The sequence below is a fragment of the Podarcis bocagei genome (assembly GCF_964188305.1).
Source record: "Podarcis bocagei genome assembly, chromosome: 5".
NCBI classification, from domain to species: Eukaryota; Metazoa; Chordata; class Lepidosauria; order Squamata; family Lacertidae; genus Podarcis; species Podarcis bocagei.
This window is the reverse complement of record NC_138129.1, coordinates 16,821,900-16,837,186: the sequence shown is the minus strand read 5'-3', so window position 1 is coordinate 16,837,186 and position 15,287 is coordinate 16,821,900. Positions and strand designations below refer to the sequence as shown.

The 15,287-nt window shown below is 42.8% G+C and overlaps 2 protein-coding genes across 4 annotated transcripts in view; both read left to right on the top strand.

Moving 5' to 3' along the window:
- Positions 1-2,990, top strand: part of CASS4 (Cas scaffold protein family member 4) — a 41,164-nt gene extending 38,174 nt beyond the window's left edge. For all 3 annotated transcript variants that reach the window (XM_081196133.1, XM_081196134.1, XM_081196135.1), the window contains 2 exons: positions 198-278; positions 1,565-2,990. In XM_081196133.1, coding sequence (XP_081052259.1) covers positions 198-278; positions 1,565-1,978 — 495 coding nt within the window. In that variant the 3' untranslated portion in view covers positions 1,979-2,990. The remainder of the gene's footprint in view (positions 1-197; positions 279-1,564) is intronic.
- A 1,898-nt stretch (positions 2,991-4,888) lies between these two features.
- RTF2 (replication termination factor 2) overlaps positions 4,889-15,287 on the top strand; it is a 64,907-nt gene continuing 54,508 nt past the window's right edge. Inside the window, exons 1-5 of the mRNA XM_081196625.1 lie at positions 4,889-5,044; positions 6,388-6,482; positions 6,587-6,680; positions 7,987-8,126; positions 9,367-9,445. Coding sequence (XP_081052751.1) covers positions 4,976-5,044; positions 6,388-6,482; positions 6,587-6,680; positions 7,987-8,126; positions 9,367-9,445 — 477 coding nt within the window. The 5' untranslated portion in view covers positions 4,889-4,975. The remainder of the gene's footprint in view (positions 5,045-6,387; positions 6,483-6,586; positions 6,681-7,986; positions 8,127-9,366; positions 9,446-15,287) is intronic.

The following is a 15,287-nucleotide window of genomic DNA, read 5'->3' as shown; positions in this document are numbered from 1 at the left end:
TCTGTCTCATTATAAGTCAGCTTCTGATAATTTTTTTAAAAACATTTTTTTTAATAAAGCTTAGACCTCAGAGGGCATTTGGATAGGATTTCCAATGATGCATGATCATCCAGCATGTAGTCTTTTTCCCATTTAAGGATTATGGCCATCTATGTTAAATATAATACATACATGTGTTTCCCCCCCACCCTTTGCAGAAATCACCAAGACTGGGACAGACACAACCATCTCTTTCATCTAGCAAGGTGGAGGGGAAGAATGTCAAGTTAAAAATAAAGGTAAAGTTATTCTTTGGAGCAAAGATCTAAAATTATTAATCTGGTTCAGATTTTTTTCAGCACTCCCACGCCACAATTAGGCTTTTAAAAATGTCTCCTTTTACTGGAGGTTCCCCACTGTGGTATATAATCCTTCAAATCACACCTTTGTTCCATTGAAATTATGAGTGGAACATTTAGTTGATAGATCTGTTAACAGATTAGTTTAGTAAAAAACATTTTGACCAACTAAAACAGTTTTCCACAGTTAATCAGGCAGCATATTCCCTGCTCCCAAATGTATTGTTATTAAAAACCCTGATGTACCAAGAAACATTCCCTCCTGTGTGAAAGAAAGTAGAATGTCTCTTTAAAGATGATGACTGACACATGCACACATAATCTTAAAACACCGTTTTCTCATGTGCAGATTTTATTCTCTAATTAATTAATTGATAGGTAACATATGCAATTAATTGAATAACATTCCATAAATTGAGTTACCGCCCTAGTTCAATCCCCGACTTCGCTAGAGGAAAGAATTTGGTAACAGGTGACTTCCGCCTGATTCCTTGGAGAGCTTTTGCCAGTCATAGTAGACCTAGCTGGGCTAAATGTCTGATACAGCATAAGGCAGGTTTCTGTGTCCCTAACTGTAGTATTTCTGAGTATTCTGGTATTAGTAAATAACCTTTACTTCTGATGTGATGGAATGCCTTACAAAAAAACTACACTCAGTCTTCCCCAGGTTGATGTGCTCCAATTTGTCTTTGACTACAACTCCCACCATCCCTGACCATTTGCCATGCTCATTGGGACTGATGGGAGTTGGAGACCAACAACATCTGGAAGGTACCAGGCTGGGGAATCATATAGAGTTGGAAGTGAACCCAAGGGTCATCTAGTCCAACCCCTGCAATGCAGGAATCTCAGCTAAATCATCCATTACAGATGTCCACCCAACCTCTGTTTAAAAGCCTCCAAGGAAGGAGACCACCACTTCTCATGGGAGTCTGTTCCACTGCTGAACAGCTCTTACTGTCAGATAGCTTTTCCATATGTTTAGTCGGAATCTCCTTTCTTGCAACTTGAAGCCATTGGTTCGAGTCCTACCCTCCAGAGCAGGAGAAAACAAGCGTGCTCCCTCCTCCATGTGACAGCCCTTAAGATATTGGAAGATGGTTTATCATATCTCCTGTCAGTCTCCTCCACCTATGATGAGGCATAATGTTGTGGGCAAGGAGGATTCAACCAAGAAGATGAATGTTGATAGCTCTCAGTAATAGTTCTTGTTTTTCCCTCTCTAGGATTCTCCACCTATGATGAGGCATAATGTTGTGGGCAAGGAGGATTCAACCAAGAAGATGGTCCTCTCTGATCTCTGCAGACTGTATTTTGGTGCTGTCCAGAAGGCCATTGGTGTTTTCCACAAAAGTCTTAGCAACGATCTGGCTCCTGAAGTTTTCATAGCCAACAGCAAAATGATAATTATGGTGGGCCAAAAGTTGGTGGACGCCTTATGTCAGGAAGCCCTTCAGAAGGCCGATCGAAACGAGATATTGCATGGCAGCAGCAACTTTTGTGGTTTGCTTAAGAACTTGGCAGTTGCAACGAAAAATGCTGCAATGCAATATCCAAGCCCCGAGGCAATGAAGGAACTTCAGAATCAAGCTGATGGGCTGTCAAAGTATACACAGCAATTCCGAGCAATGATGGAATGAAGCCATCATTCTTCTGGTGTTCTGAGGATACCCCATACTGACAGGTCTTCAGATTCAGGCATTTGTTCAGAAATCCTGTGCTATCAAGATTCTTGAATGTGGGGAGGATTCTAGCTGCACTCAGTGAAACACTTTTAACAACCCCACTTCAGAACTTCCCATTTGACACAGGAAGGTTTGGAGTGGAGGAAGTGGGGGGCTGCCACCTGCAGTCCCTTCACAGTGCAGGGTAACAATAGAACAGAAGCTGAATTCCAACAAGGCAGACCCTGTGGGTGAGTAGTTCCAGGAATTAGATGGGCTGCCTATTCTGAATGCATTGCATTCTCCCTGAAAGAACGTGTGTGAAGTTTGAAGGTGCTCCTGGAAACATCAATGTCACTGGAGGCCACCTTTTCTGCTTCCAATGGTACACCGTAACTACAACTAGACTGAAATAAGTTGGTTGCAGTGATCCATGCACTGGTAACCACAAGTTTGGATTAATGATATGTGCTCTTTGTGGGTCTGTTCTTAGGAAGTTGTAACTGGTGCCGAATGTGGCAGCTATGCTTCTAGCCACCTCTCTTGAAGATGCTGCAAGGGATGGCAATGGACTACTGAGCCCAGTTCAAGGTTTTCTTATGGACTTATATGACCCTAAACAACTTGGGACCCAGTTATCTGACAGAGCGCCTCCTTCCATATGATCCTGTCTGTTCATTAAGATCTTCAGGGGAACCCCTCCTAGTGATGCCATGACCTGCATTGGTCCATCTGGTGACAACCAGGAAGAGGCCATTCTCTACAGTTGTACCAGTGCTATGGAGTAGCCTCTCCTCAGAAATACAGCAGGCACATTCAGCGTTACGTTTCCACCGACAGTTTAAAACATTTTTATTGATGCAAATATCTACCAGCCATTAACGCTGGCTTAATTGTCCTTTGCTCATTGTTTTATTGTGTATTTATGCAGTTTGATGTAATTCTACTGTAATTTTGTCATTGTACACTGCTTTGATACATTTTAAGTGAGAAGTCTTTTAATAAATAAATTTAAATCAGTAAGTGATTGCAAAAACTGAGTTCTGTTTCTAGAAGTAATGGAGACTCTTTGAGAAGCAAACAGAATGTGTGTCCATTTTCTCCTTGTGCAAGGAGCACAATAGTACTGTAGCTCCGTACCTCACAGGAATGTTGCAACAACAAATATATACCGGGTTTGTGTGTGTGTGAGAGAGATAATGTGTTGCCTCGGGCTGCTGAGAAGGCCCTTGAACAGCTTAACAAAGAATCAGGCAACACACTGGAAAGTAAGCTTAAAATATAATTTTCTTACTTATGGCCTTGCATTGGTTTCCAGCAAAGGCAGCAGTAAAATCTAAGAAGGCAAAATACTTAGATTTTCAGTACAGTGGTACCTCGGGTTAAGTACTCAATTCGTTCCGGAGGTCCGTTCTTAACCTGAAACTGCTCTTAATCTGAAGCACCACTTTAGCTAATGGGGCCTCCTGCTGCCGCCGCGCCGCCGGAGCACGATTTCTGTTCTCATCCTGAAGCAAAGTTCTTAACCCGAGGTACTATTTCTGGGTTAGCACAGTATGTAAAACCTGAAGCGTATGTAACCTGAAGCGTATGCAACCCGAGGTACCACTGTATAGCCAGCTTCAGACATCTATGTATTTAAAGCTGGAGCAAGCGGAGGCATGCCTGCCTCCATGGCTGGTCAAAGGAAGAGAGGAACAAGAAAGACAGGCACTTCGCATGATTGCATACACATAGGGTGCCAGGAAATTAATAAACAACTAAATAGATTCAAACCAAGAAATGGTGGGAGGGAGCTGGAGAGTCATTGTGGCTCGTAAGGATACTATCCCCGTAGCCTGAAGAGGACTTCAGCGAAAGGAGAGGAAGCCCCAAAGTGACCGGAAGCGCAGCAGGGCTTTGTTTAGGCGGGGTTGCCATACGTCAGGAATTTTCCCGACATACACGGAATATTGTAGTCGGAAGCAGTGTCCGGGCGGAAATCGGCCAGATGTCCGGGAAAATCCGGATGTATTGCAACCCATGTTGGCAGTGTCGTTTTTGCCGATTCTCTGATTCTCCGATTTTCCTTAAAAGAAGCTCAGAAACGTCATTTTTATTTGGCGATTCCCCCCCAAAAGTCTCTTTGACCTCAGAAACCGGGGGTTTCCCATGCACCTGTGACATAAGGGGAGATTCGGCGAGAGCCTTTTACACACTTTCCTTGCAGAACTGCTGACCAACGATTGGATTTTCTTTGGTTGCTGCCGCCACTACCACATTGCCTTGGAAACATGATTGCAAAACAGTATGGAAATATTTACTGGTAATTCATTTCTTTTTTAATTGAGTGATGTAAGGGTTGGGGATGTAAGCAAGCATAAAAACTTGAGGCTTTCAGTCCAGTCTTGTTTACTCAGAACAGAGTCCCGTTGATCTTAGTGATGCTTTGCACACAACAGCAGCAGCACTACATCCAGACCCTATGCGCTGCTTACTCCAAAGTGAATCCCAGTTAGTTTGGTACAATTTCTCAAGGAAGTGTACCTAGGCTGCAGCTTTACAGCGATGCAAACACGCTTTTGGGCCAGGCACTTACTTTCAATTTGCAGTGGCCTGGATAAATGTTTGTGGGAATGGCAAGCTAAATCCTCCAAGGGAGCAAAAACTCTTTGACAGAATGTCTGGTTTTCGCAACGACTATTTTAAACGTGTCATGCATTTTATTGTATTCTGCTTCGCGTATTTTATCTTTTTCGCAATGGCTTCGGCTGCACCAAATAAAACAACAGCCGCACCGAATCACCGAAAGCATTCCGGGAAGTGTATTGCTGGCTGCCAGGTTGCCCTTAGCAACGCCGGCCGCCTACGTCATCTCCCCTCGCCCTCCCTATTTCCCTTTCTGCGCCGGAAATAGACGGCCTCCGTCGACCGGAAGCTCCTTTGTTTTGGAGGAACCCGGAAGTGCGGCAGCGGAGTAGCTGAAGGAGAGAGATGGGTTGCGACGGGGGTACGATCCCCAAGAGGCACGAGCTGGTGAAAGGGCCCCGCAAGATCGAGAAGGTGAGGCCTTAGCTCTGGTCCTCTGGGGTAGAGGAAGCTGCGAGGAAGGGTGGGCCGGAGGGCGCGCTTAGGCCTTGGGGGGGGGAGGGAAAGATGGTTTTCGGAGACGGCGGGGTAGTCCCAGCCTCAGAAGCTGCCGTGAGGTAGCTAAGCTTTTGGGAAACCTTTGCCACAAAGGAAAAGAGTGGGTGGACAAAGCATAACGCCTTTGGCAGGAGTGCTCCCTCTTTCTGAACGGTTGATAAGGATTGGTGCTTCCCGCCAGACCCCTCCTTGTTTTACCTTTCCGCGACTCTTGTATTGGACATCTCAGTAACAGATGTGGTCAGTTCTGGAGGGTCCACACTTCCAGCAGCCCTCCGTTCTATCTTTAAAAAACACAGAAAAAGAAGCTGACACATTCAACATGACTTAGCACAGGGATGTCCAACAGGTCAATCGCGAAGCTAAACAACTGCGCTGAAGCCTCCCCAGAAGAAGCTTAACAACTGTGGGTCTTCCTCCCTCCCAAAAGCTCAACAATTTAAATTATTCCCCCCCACCCCAAAAAACGCTCAACAACTTTGGTTAATCCAATGGGTAGATCACTGCCAGTGTGTTTATAGTGGGAGTAGATCATAGTCTCTTGGGAGTTGGGACATCCCTGACTTTACATATTACTTCACTGCAACCACATGTTAAGTATGGTGTTGCTGATCTTCATGCAGCTGTCATCAAGAAGGATCATACTTGGGTTGTGTGATGTTAACATGCTCATGAACATGAATCATAGAACATTATCATAGAAGGTAAAATGGGGGCAGAATTGAGTGAAAAGGGCCTTGTCAGCATTTAAGAAATTGGGGATGATGACATTTTTTTCTTCTCTACCCCTTTGTCTGGGCGTTGTGTTCTCTCGGGGTTGTTTCCTTCCTTGAGGCTGCGCTGTGTGTCATGAGAGCTTTTTGACTGCTCTGCAGAATGCTGGTGAGCAAATGTTTGACACAAAATCTTGAAAGACAATGAAGATTCAGAAATTGTTTTGTCTGAGTAGCAACCTTTGACTAAACAAAGAAAATAATTTGGGGTTATTTTCTTCCATTCCCAGTGGGTTTTCTTTTTCTTTTCTTTCTTAAATGAAATTGTCCCAAAGCATTTCTCTAGTTGCTTATGTTGGGCCAAAACCCCCTAGAAAGCTCCGATCATTTTTGTCGTTGCCAACTCTCTTTCAACTCATTTCAAACTGGTGTTTGGGGGAAAGTAGGTTTCACATAGAAGGGGAAAGCATAAATGAAGATGTCTGTAAAGTTTTTTTCTTTAAGAATTTCTTTCACAAAAAGTTAATAATTTTATGTATTCCTCAGGTTGACAAAAATGCAGAATTGGTGGCCCAGTGGTACTACTGCACTCTGAGTCAAGAAAAGTTGAGCAGGCCTATAGTCGCTTGTGAACTTGGCAGGTAGGAATACATTTTTAAACTCCTTTTCAGTGAAACAATATTAATTTCTGAATAAATTGCAATCATGAAGTTTAAAGAGTTTTACAGTATATTTTCTATTACAGACTATATAACAAAGATGCAATCATTGAATTTTTGCTGGATAAATCTTCCGATAAAGTCCTTGTTGAAGCAGCATCTCACATCAAGAGTATTAAGGTGAATTAACATGCTTGTGATCCGTCTGAACGTTTCTAGATATCAGAGCCTACAACTATTAGGCATAATTCAGAGAAAGTTTATTTTGTATAATTCCTTAATACAAATCCTATTGATTTTAATGAAACATTGAAGCTCCTACTTTCTCTAGCAGGCTTCTATTTTTAAAAAAACCATGGAGCAGTCTTTATATGCTGCATCTTCTGATGCCTTTTTTGCATGCTGGCTATTGGTCTGCTCTTGCTTCTGTCATAGTATTCCTTGCACTCAAAATGACCTTGTCTATCAAGCCAATTCCCTCTTCTTTCTTAAAATTATATTCAAAACCTTTTGGTTATTGTGAAGCATCCACAAATTTTGCTTGGCCTTGATAAATACTGGTCACAGAACCATGCCCCTTCCCATGTTATGGCGCTTGTCTCCAACCTTGCATTATGCTTCTGAAGTGCCCCCTGCATCTTTCTTGGAGTTCATTGCAAGTTGTACTGTGCTTCAGAGCCCCTCCAAGCAACTCAGAAGCATAGTACTGCTCCTGGGAGAGAAGGAAGACCTAAGGCTCATGATATTCACCATAAGGGGATTGGGAACTCGCTGTGACAAATGGAATTGTGGATTCCTAGTTTTTACTGTCGTTTAAGAACAACTCTCAGCCTCATTCTTTCTGCATTACTCCAAGACTTGACCTTGTTTTCTCCTGTAGTCCCTTCTTTGCTTTTCCCCCCTCTTACATTAAAATGTATTTGGGCAAAAAAAAAAAATTCCTTCCTGTAGCACCTTAAAGACCAACTAAGTTAGTTCTTGGTATAAGCTTTCGTGTGCATGCACACTTCTTCAGATACAGATACAGTATTTGGAGAGAGAGAGAGAGAGAGAGAGAGAGAGAGAGAGAGAGAGAGAGAGAGACCCACTTTTGTGGCGTCTCTGATGCTTAACATAGTTCTATTAAATTGTTAAAAAGTAATAACGGATTAATGGCAATTAAAGCTCAGTATCCAGTGCCTAACCACAAACAGTTTAAAATTGCTTGCTATGTCTTGTTGTCTCTATCAGGTGAGTTGCTATTTTAGAAATTAACCAGGCTTGTAATAGTTGAGTAGATCTGTGGCTAGAAAAGCAATTCATTTCCATTGCTTTTTTTTTTTAAGAAACCTTTAGTCAGGAGTGGGAATTTAACCTTTAATGTTTTGCAAATGGTTTTATTAATATAGAATGATAAAGGGAAGAACTGCATTATTTCAGGAGGTCACTTCCATTTAAACTTGCTTCCATTTAAAAACTTGTGTAAGAGACTTTTATTTCCTTTCAGAACGTCATAGAATTAAATCTCTCAGACAATCCTGCTTGGACTGGTGACAAGGGGAATACAAAAGGGGATAAATATGATGACATCCAGAGTGCACGTTTCATTTGCCCTATAGTTGGGTTGGAAATGAACGGAAGGCATCGGTAAGTATTCAGTATCCTGTGTGGTGGAGAAAAATTTCTGTTCTTGGATGGTTAAGCAAGTTTTCAAAGAAACTAAATGCCACTGATTTCAATGGGACATGCTACTTAGGAAGGTGGGGGTGGAATCACAGAGTCTGCTGCTGCTGTCCTGTGGGGCTCTGAACAGGAGCATGATGTGCAGATATGTCACATGCACCCCAGTATTGTGCATGCTTACTCAGAGATATCTCTCTCCCTGTGCTCATTAGGAATTACTTCCTAGTGCATATACATAAGCCTTCAGGATTAATGACCAAAATCTAGACACATTAAATAGTTTGCTATGAGAAAAATCAAATCTTATTTGAGTATCAAGGGACAACCTATTCAGGTCAAGTTGGGAAGCGTCTAAAGGCCTGCATATTGTAAGTTTTATCAGTGTTAATGTCATTGAAGAATATGGAAAAGTCTATGAAATTTTAGTATCTGTAAAACTAAATATGTACAGTGGTACCTCGGGTTACATACGCTTCAGGTTGCAGACTCCGCTAACCCAGAAATAGTACCTCGGGTTAAAAGCTTTGCTTCAGGATGAGCAGCAGCAGGAGGCCCCATTAGCTAAAGTGGTGCTTCAGGTTAAGAACAGTTTCAGGTTAAGAACAGACCTCCAGAACGAATTAAGTCCTTAACCGGAGGTACCAGTGTACTGTGATAGCACATGCTTGGCTTTTATTGCATGCTTACTGAAATGGGATAGTTGTTACTATATTAATGAATGAGGATTTTGCAGAGGCCTTTTCTTAATATGCACTTCCTGTGTTAACCACATGGGGGTGTTTTGGGATACACAGGCTAAATTGTGTGCTGGGGACAAATGGTAGTAACAAATGGATTATTATTATTCTTATCACCTTTCTTTTGCATTCTTGTATGACTTGAAAATTTTTGCTTATAAATTGATCCAGCTAAATTTAGTTCGGATGTGCAGCTCATCCTATATATGCTCGAAATGTTACGTTCCACTGAGTGTGATAAGACTAAGTGTGCATATGACTGCAGCCTGGGTCCCATTAAAACAATTAATACAAGTTAGCCACAATTGTCTTACACCCCATTGCTTACAGCAAATCTATACATGCTTACTCAGAAATTACTCCCAGTTAAGTGTGCATAGGATTGCGTCTTAGTTAGAGCAGTCTGTAGCTTCATTTTGCCTGTGTATTTAACCTCTGAACATTATTTTCTCTCTGCTTTGCCAAAGATTTTGCTTTCTACGCAACTGTGGATGTGTCTTCTCTGAACGCGCTCTCAAAGAAATTAAAACTGAAGTTTGCCACAAGGTAAGCTTTGTCCCTTTCTCTCCTCTCCCCCCACCTTTCTAGTATATGTTTGTGCTGCATCCCAGCCCAGAATTACTTTGAATTGAGCGAGGGTTGTGGAACTGGATGGTCCAGAGGACCAGATCTAGAAGTGCCCTGCTCTCTGGGGGCCACTTTGGCAGGTGGGTAGGGAGTGTATCTGATCCCTGCTGAAAGCAATGCAACAGGGTAATGTGTTGCATTCAAACAGTGCAGAATACAACCTGCAGCTGCAAAGAAACATTGAATTTAGCACTGTTTGAAACCATAGCTATACCTGTGCTTTACCTGATCTCATATGACATCAGGCAGCTGATTAGATGGGTATGATTTTGCCTAAATGACCTGGTGGGTGAATTGAGAAGGCCTGGGGGGCTTAATCAGCCCCACAACCAGATACTCCCCAGTGCTGACTTAAGCAGTGTTATAAACATACATAACTAGAGTCTACTTTGCAGCTCTTGGTTTTCTCTTCCATGCACATGTGCATTCAAAGAGAGGACACAATTTGTTTAACCCAGGGGGACTTTGGGGTCCTGTTTTCAGTAGACTGGTGAAAGTCATTCAAGTGCGTATCCTTTTACTGTGCACCAGACTGACATCTCATTTTCTCTGTCTCCTCAGAGTTAAGAATTGATATTTTCTTTTTGTCTCTTAGGATTATGTTTATCATAAGAATTGTGGAGTTAGAATGGACCCTGAGCCAGTGTGGTGTAGTGGTTAAGAACGGTAGACTTGTAATCTGGGGAACCGGGTTCGCGTCTCCGCTCCTCCACCTGCAACTGCTGGGTGACCTTGGGCCAGTCACCCTTCTCTGAAGTCTCTCAGCCCCACTCACCTCACAGAGTGTTTGTTGTGGGGGAGGAAGGGAAAGGAGAATGTTAGCCACTTTGAGACTCCTGAAGGGGAGTGAAAGGCGGGATATCAAATCCAAACTCCTCCTCCTCCTCCTCTTCTTCTTCTTCTTCTTCATTTAGTCCAACTCCCTCCAATGCAGGAATCTAAATAGGCCATTCTTTAAGAAAGACTATTTGTGAACTTGCTTCCTCCTTCATTCCAACGGTCCTTGAATTTCCCTAAAGCTAGTTGTTTCCTTGGCTGTTTCCTATGTGGTTTCCATACTACTTAACATAGACTGCTGTTGCCAGTTGAATCCTGTGGCCCTTGGAACCCATCTTGTCCATCTCCTATACACACGTTGCATCTTCTCGCAGTGCATCTTTTCTCTAGCTTAAGATAACATGTGGCCCCCACTCCTTCCTCTCAGTTATTCCAGGGCCAACAACACTGGCAACCCTAAATTCTTATTGTTCGTGGACAGATTACTAATAAGACATGTGCAGTTCTTTACAAATCTTCCATGCTCTCCTAAGGAACTGCACCCTCACTACCCACAGCTTGAGGAACACTGATTTAGTTGGTTGCTGTGGAACACTTTTGTCTTTTATTTTCTGCAGGCTTTCCATGTGTTTCCTTTCTCCACTTTCTCCTTTTCATGTGTGTCCATTTTCCACTATGCCATCTACCGTTGTTTAAGTCAGAATTTAGTTTTATAAACAGATGTACTGCAGTGGTAATACTTGTGATAATGTGAGTTAAAGATTCAAAGTAAACTGAAAGTTGAAGAAGCTGTAGTGAGATTAAGAGTAGTCTTTCAGCAGAGATTGTGGTAGCAAAAATGCACAAATCACTAGTTTCAGGGTAAGATATTCTTCATAAATGCATCTATGATTGATTATATATTTTAAAATAGGAATTCAGCTGCAGGCCATTAAGTAAAGAAAAAATCAGAGAGACCAGTATGGTGCTAGATGCACCGGTGATTTCACTTTGTATAAAGCAGCAGTCTCTGACTTAATCACGACTAAAGTCGAAATGAGATAAGTATGTTTCAAGTTGGAATGAATTTTCCCCAGGGCAGAAGATTGGCTAGTGGTACTTAGAGAGTTTGCCCATGCATGTGGTTTGTGGCACGGCTCACTTTCCCAAGGCTTGAGGAGCTATGTACTCTGTGGACACATTTTGAGTTTCTCCGGTGGGGAAATGTACCAAGTGCTGGCCAGCTACATAACATGTGCGATGGGCACCATTTTGTAAGTTGACTCTTTTTATGATGACAACAGTAAACGGTGTGCAGGTGCTTTCATAGCTTAAATGCCTGTATAAGCTACCGTATTTTTCTGTCTATAAGATGCCTCCTATTTTGGGGGACTCAGATTTAAGAAAAATGGGTGGAGATGTATCCGTGTATAAGACGCCCCCTAATTTTTGACATTATTTTCTAGGGAAAAAACTTAGTCTTATACACAGAAAAATACGGTATTTAGCCCCTGGTGGCTGCACTTGGGTACTGCTGTGCTAGGGTGTCCCTAGCTCAGTGGTTCCCAATTAGCTTATTACTGAGTATCCACTATTTTTCAAAAGCCAAGCCATGTACCCCCTGCTTTTGAAAATTTTGATAACTCTGTGGTAGTTACCTGTACAAAGCAATTTTTTGAAGAAAATGTGGGGTGGCCCCTAATAAGCAAAGGATTTTAGGTATACTTAAAAACAGACTATAAAATTTGTGATACTATCACAAATTGCCTATTTCCAGACAGTGCCCTAGCACTAAACTAAATCATCAAAGGGTGAGTTGTTGTACTAATCGTAGTGGCAACTTGCTTAGCTATTTCTGCTGTTGGACTTCCAGGATGAGACATGAATCCCAAACTCAAAAGCAAGATTCACTGAAAACCCTACTACAAGCAGTGGGAGAGTCCTCTAAACTTGGTAGTCATTGAAAGCAATTAGAAGTTCTTTTCAGTTAAAAAGTAGAGAGCAAGGGGAAGGGATCCCTTACCTTTTTTAAATGATAAACATGTGAACCCTACCCGTGGAGCAAGCCATTTGCTTTCTCTCTCCACCCCTCTCACTGCCCCCTGCCACTCCAATTGCAAGAGCCCTAATAAACTGTGTCAGAGGTTTTTGCCCAGTCCTAATTCACTTGCAATCCAGCAACTCTCTCACAAGTTTTCCCCGCTGCTAGCAAGCAGGCCCTGGTCATGAGCAGAGGCTGGGTGATCTGTGGATCATCATTGTGGCTTTCACTGTGCAGTTAACAAGTTAAGTGAGTCCCTGGCAAATCCCCAGGTGTCCCCAGACCCCTAACTGAGCACCACTTCCCTAGCTTATTTGATCAGTCAGTGAGAAGGTGGGTCTAGGGTGAGGTCTGTAGTGTTTGTTTTATGGCAGTCATAGGTTCAATTTAATGACCTTTTGTTCCTTGCAACTTTGTGATTTTGTAAAGTAATGTGAAAAAGTCATTGTTATGCATGTCGAAATGAAGCCAGCAGAGAATACTGTGGACTTTGGTATAATGATGCTTTCTTGGCTTGCTACGTTGAAAAGTCAATAGAAACGGATCTATTAATGTATTGATTCCTTTTAGAGCTGGCTGTTCCAGTTGTGCTGGTTCCCTTCCTTGTTCATGGCAGCCAAATAACATTAAAACGGGCCTAAACAAGTTTCTATGCTACTTTTTGTTGGAGCCCACTTGACTATTAAATGATATCAAAAAGGAAATATGAGCTGCAAAGACAGTTGGAACATCAATAGTTGTATTATATAACAATGGGCATATTGCCCATAACAATAAATCTTTGTGCAGTGATTATCTTATAACTCGTAGAAGTTCAGCTTTCTACTGCGAATCCTGATCAGTGTTTGTTTTAAAGGAAAACTGGATTTGCAAGAGTCATATTTAACACAGCTATATATATGAGCCCCATGACTGAGGATAAAAGAATGTAAATTGTGCCTGAAAAAGTTTCCAAAAATGGCAAATGTGTGTGTTTAATGTCTTCACCCTGCAAATCTTTCAAGTCCAGCCTTTCAAACCTACCTGCCCACTGCTACCCAACACTAGATAAAGATCTCTCAGTGGCTTTTCTCTGGAGCCCACCCTCCTCAGGCTAGGTGGACAACTAACAGCCTTTGTGGCCAAAATGTGAGGCTTTCTTCCAAGACGTGTTCGCTTGGTGTCATGGTTAGTACCTTGTAGGTGCCAGGCAAATGCTATCTTTTCCCTTTGAGCTTTTAATGGCACTTAATTACTTTGTTCTCCCTCTTGAGCATAGTTTTTTATCACTTGTTTTACTGTTGGCCTCCTTTTTCTGCTGTTTTCTGCTGCATTTTTATTGTTTCATGGATAATGGTTTTATTGTGCCATATTATTGTTCATAGCCACTGATAAGATGAGATATAAATTCTGAAAACAAGCCTTTCATTCTTCGTCCTCTGCAGATAAGTCCAGTGTCTACAAGTCACATCTGGTACTTACCCATTTTGGAATTCAGGGGAAATTTAGATTAACTAGATTTATTCACATCCTATATACCAGGGGTCAGCAAACTTTTTCAGCAGGGAGCCAGTCCACTGTCCCTCAGACCTTCTGGAGGGCTGGACTATATTTTTTGGGGGGAGGGAGAATGAGCAAATTCCTATGCCCCACAAATAACCCAAAGATGCATTTTAAATAAAAGGGCACATTCCACTCATGTAAAAACACGCTGATTCCCAGATTGTCCACGGGCTGGATTTAGAAGGCGATTGGGCCGGATCTGGCCTCCGGGCCTTTGTTTGCCTACCCATGCTATATACTAATAGTTACCGTATTTTTCGGCCCATAGGGCGCACCTAGTTTTTTGGGGGGGAAATAAAGGGGGGGGAATTATTCCCCCCCCCCAGGCACGGGGCTGGGGCGGGGGAAGCCAGAGCTTCCCCCGACTCCAGCCCCCAGAAGAGGCAGCTCTCCACAAGCCGTGGGAGAGCTGCGCGAAGTCGCGCAGCTCTCCCACGGCTTGCGGAGAGCTTCCTGAAGCCTGGAGAGCGAGAGGGGTGGGTGCGCACCGACCCCTCTCGCTCTCCAGGCTTCAGCGAAAGCCTGCATTCGTCCCATAGGACGCACACACATTTCCCCTTCATTTTTGGAGGGGAAAAAATGCGTCCTATAGGGCGAAAAATATGGTAACTCTTTCTTAAAGTGCTGATCTTTATGTAACCCAAATGGCACCATTTATGTCCAAGAGGTTCAGCAGGTTCAGGAGGATCCCAAGGTTTGCAGAAGTACAAAATCGTGTTGGTGTAGAAAGACCCCTAAGCTGAGGAAACACATCCCTGTTAGAACTGAGCATACTCAGTAGTTATGGAATACTGACTTATTATTGGGGGAATGGAAAATATGGGGCTCCATGTGTGAATGGAATGAAGTATCTCAAAAGAAGGCATGGTTGGCTGGTGCACTACACCGGGGGTTGTCAACCTGGCCCCTACCGCCCACTAGTGGGCGTTTCAGGATTCTAGGAGGGCGGTAGGGGGTTCTCTGGCACAATCTGAATCCTCCTTCCATCGAGCACTGGTGGGCGGTGAAGAAATTTTACCATCAAGAAAGATGCATTAGTGGGCAGTAGGTATAAGAAGGTTGACTAACCTTACACTACACCGTTTTAATGCAGATCCCACTTGTGTATTTTATTGTTTTGTTTGCAGGATAGAAGCTAGGCGTGCACATATGTGGGGTTAAAGATGCCAAAGATTTCTTCTCACCTTTCCCCTGCGCATTAAACCCTGATAGGCATATTTTCAAATGAGCAAGGACTGTGGGGTCAACAAAGTTAGCTTTGCCCAATGACTCGTGCACATGAGCTGTGACCCATACAAAGAGTTTTTTAATTGACTCTTTAATTGACCAGCGGCAACAACAAAACCCTCTGGAAACATTAGTACATCCTTTTATCTTAGGTTTTGCGTATGGGAGAGAGTAGTTGCGCTAAGTAGTAAGGGA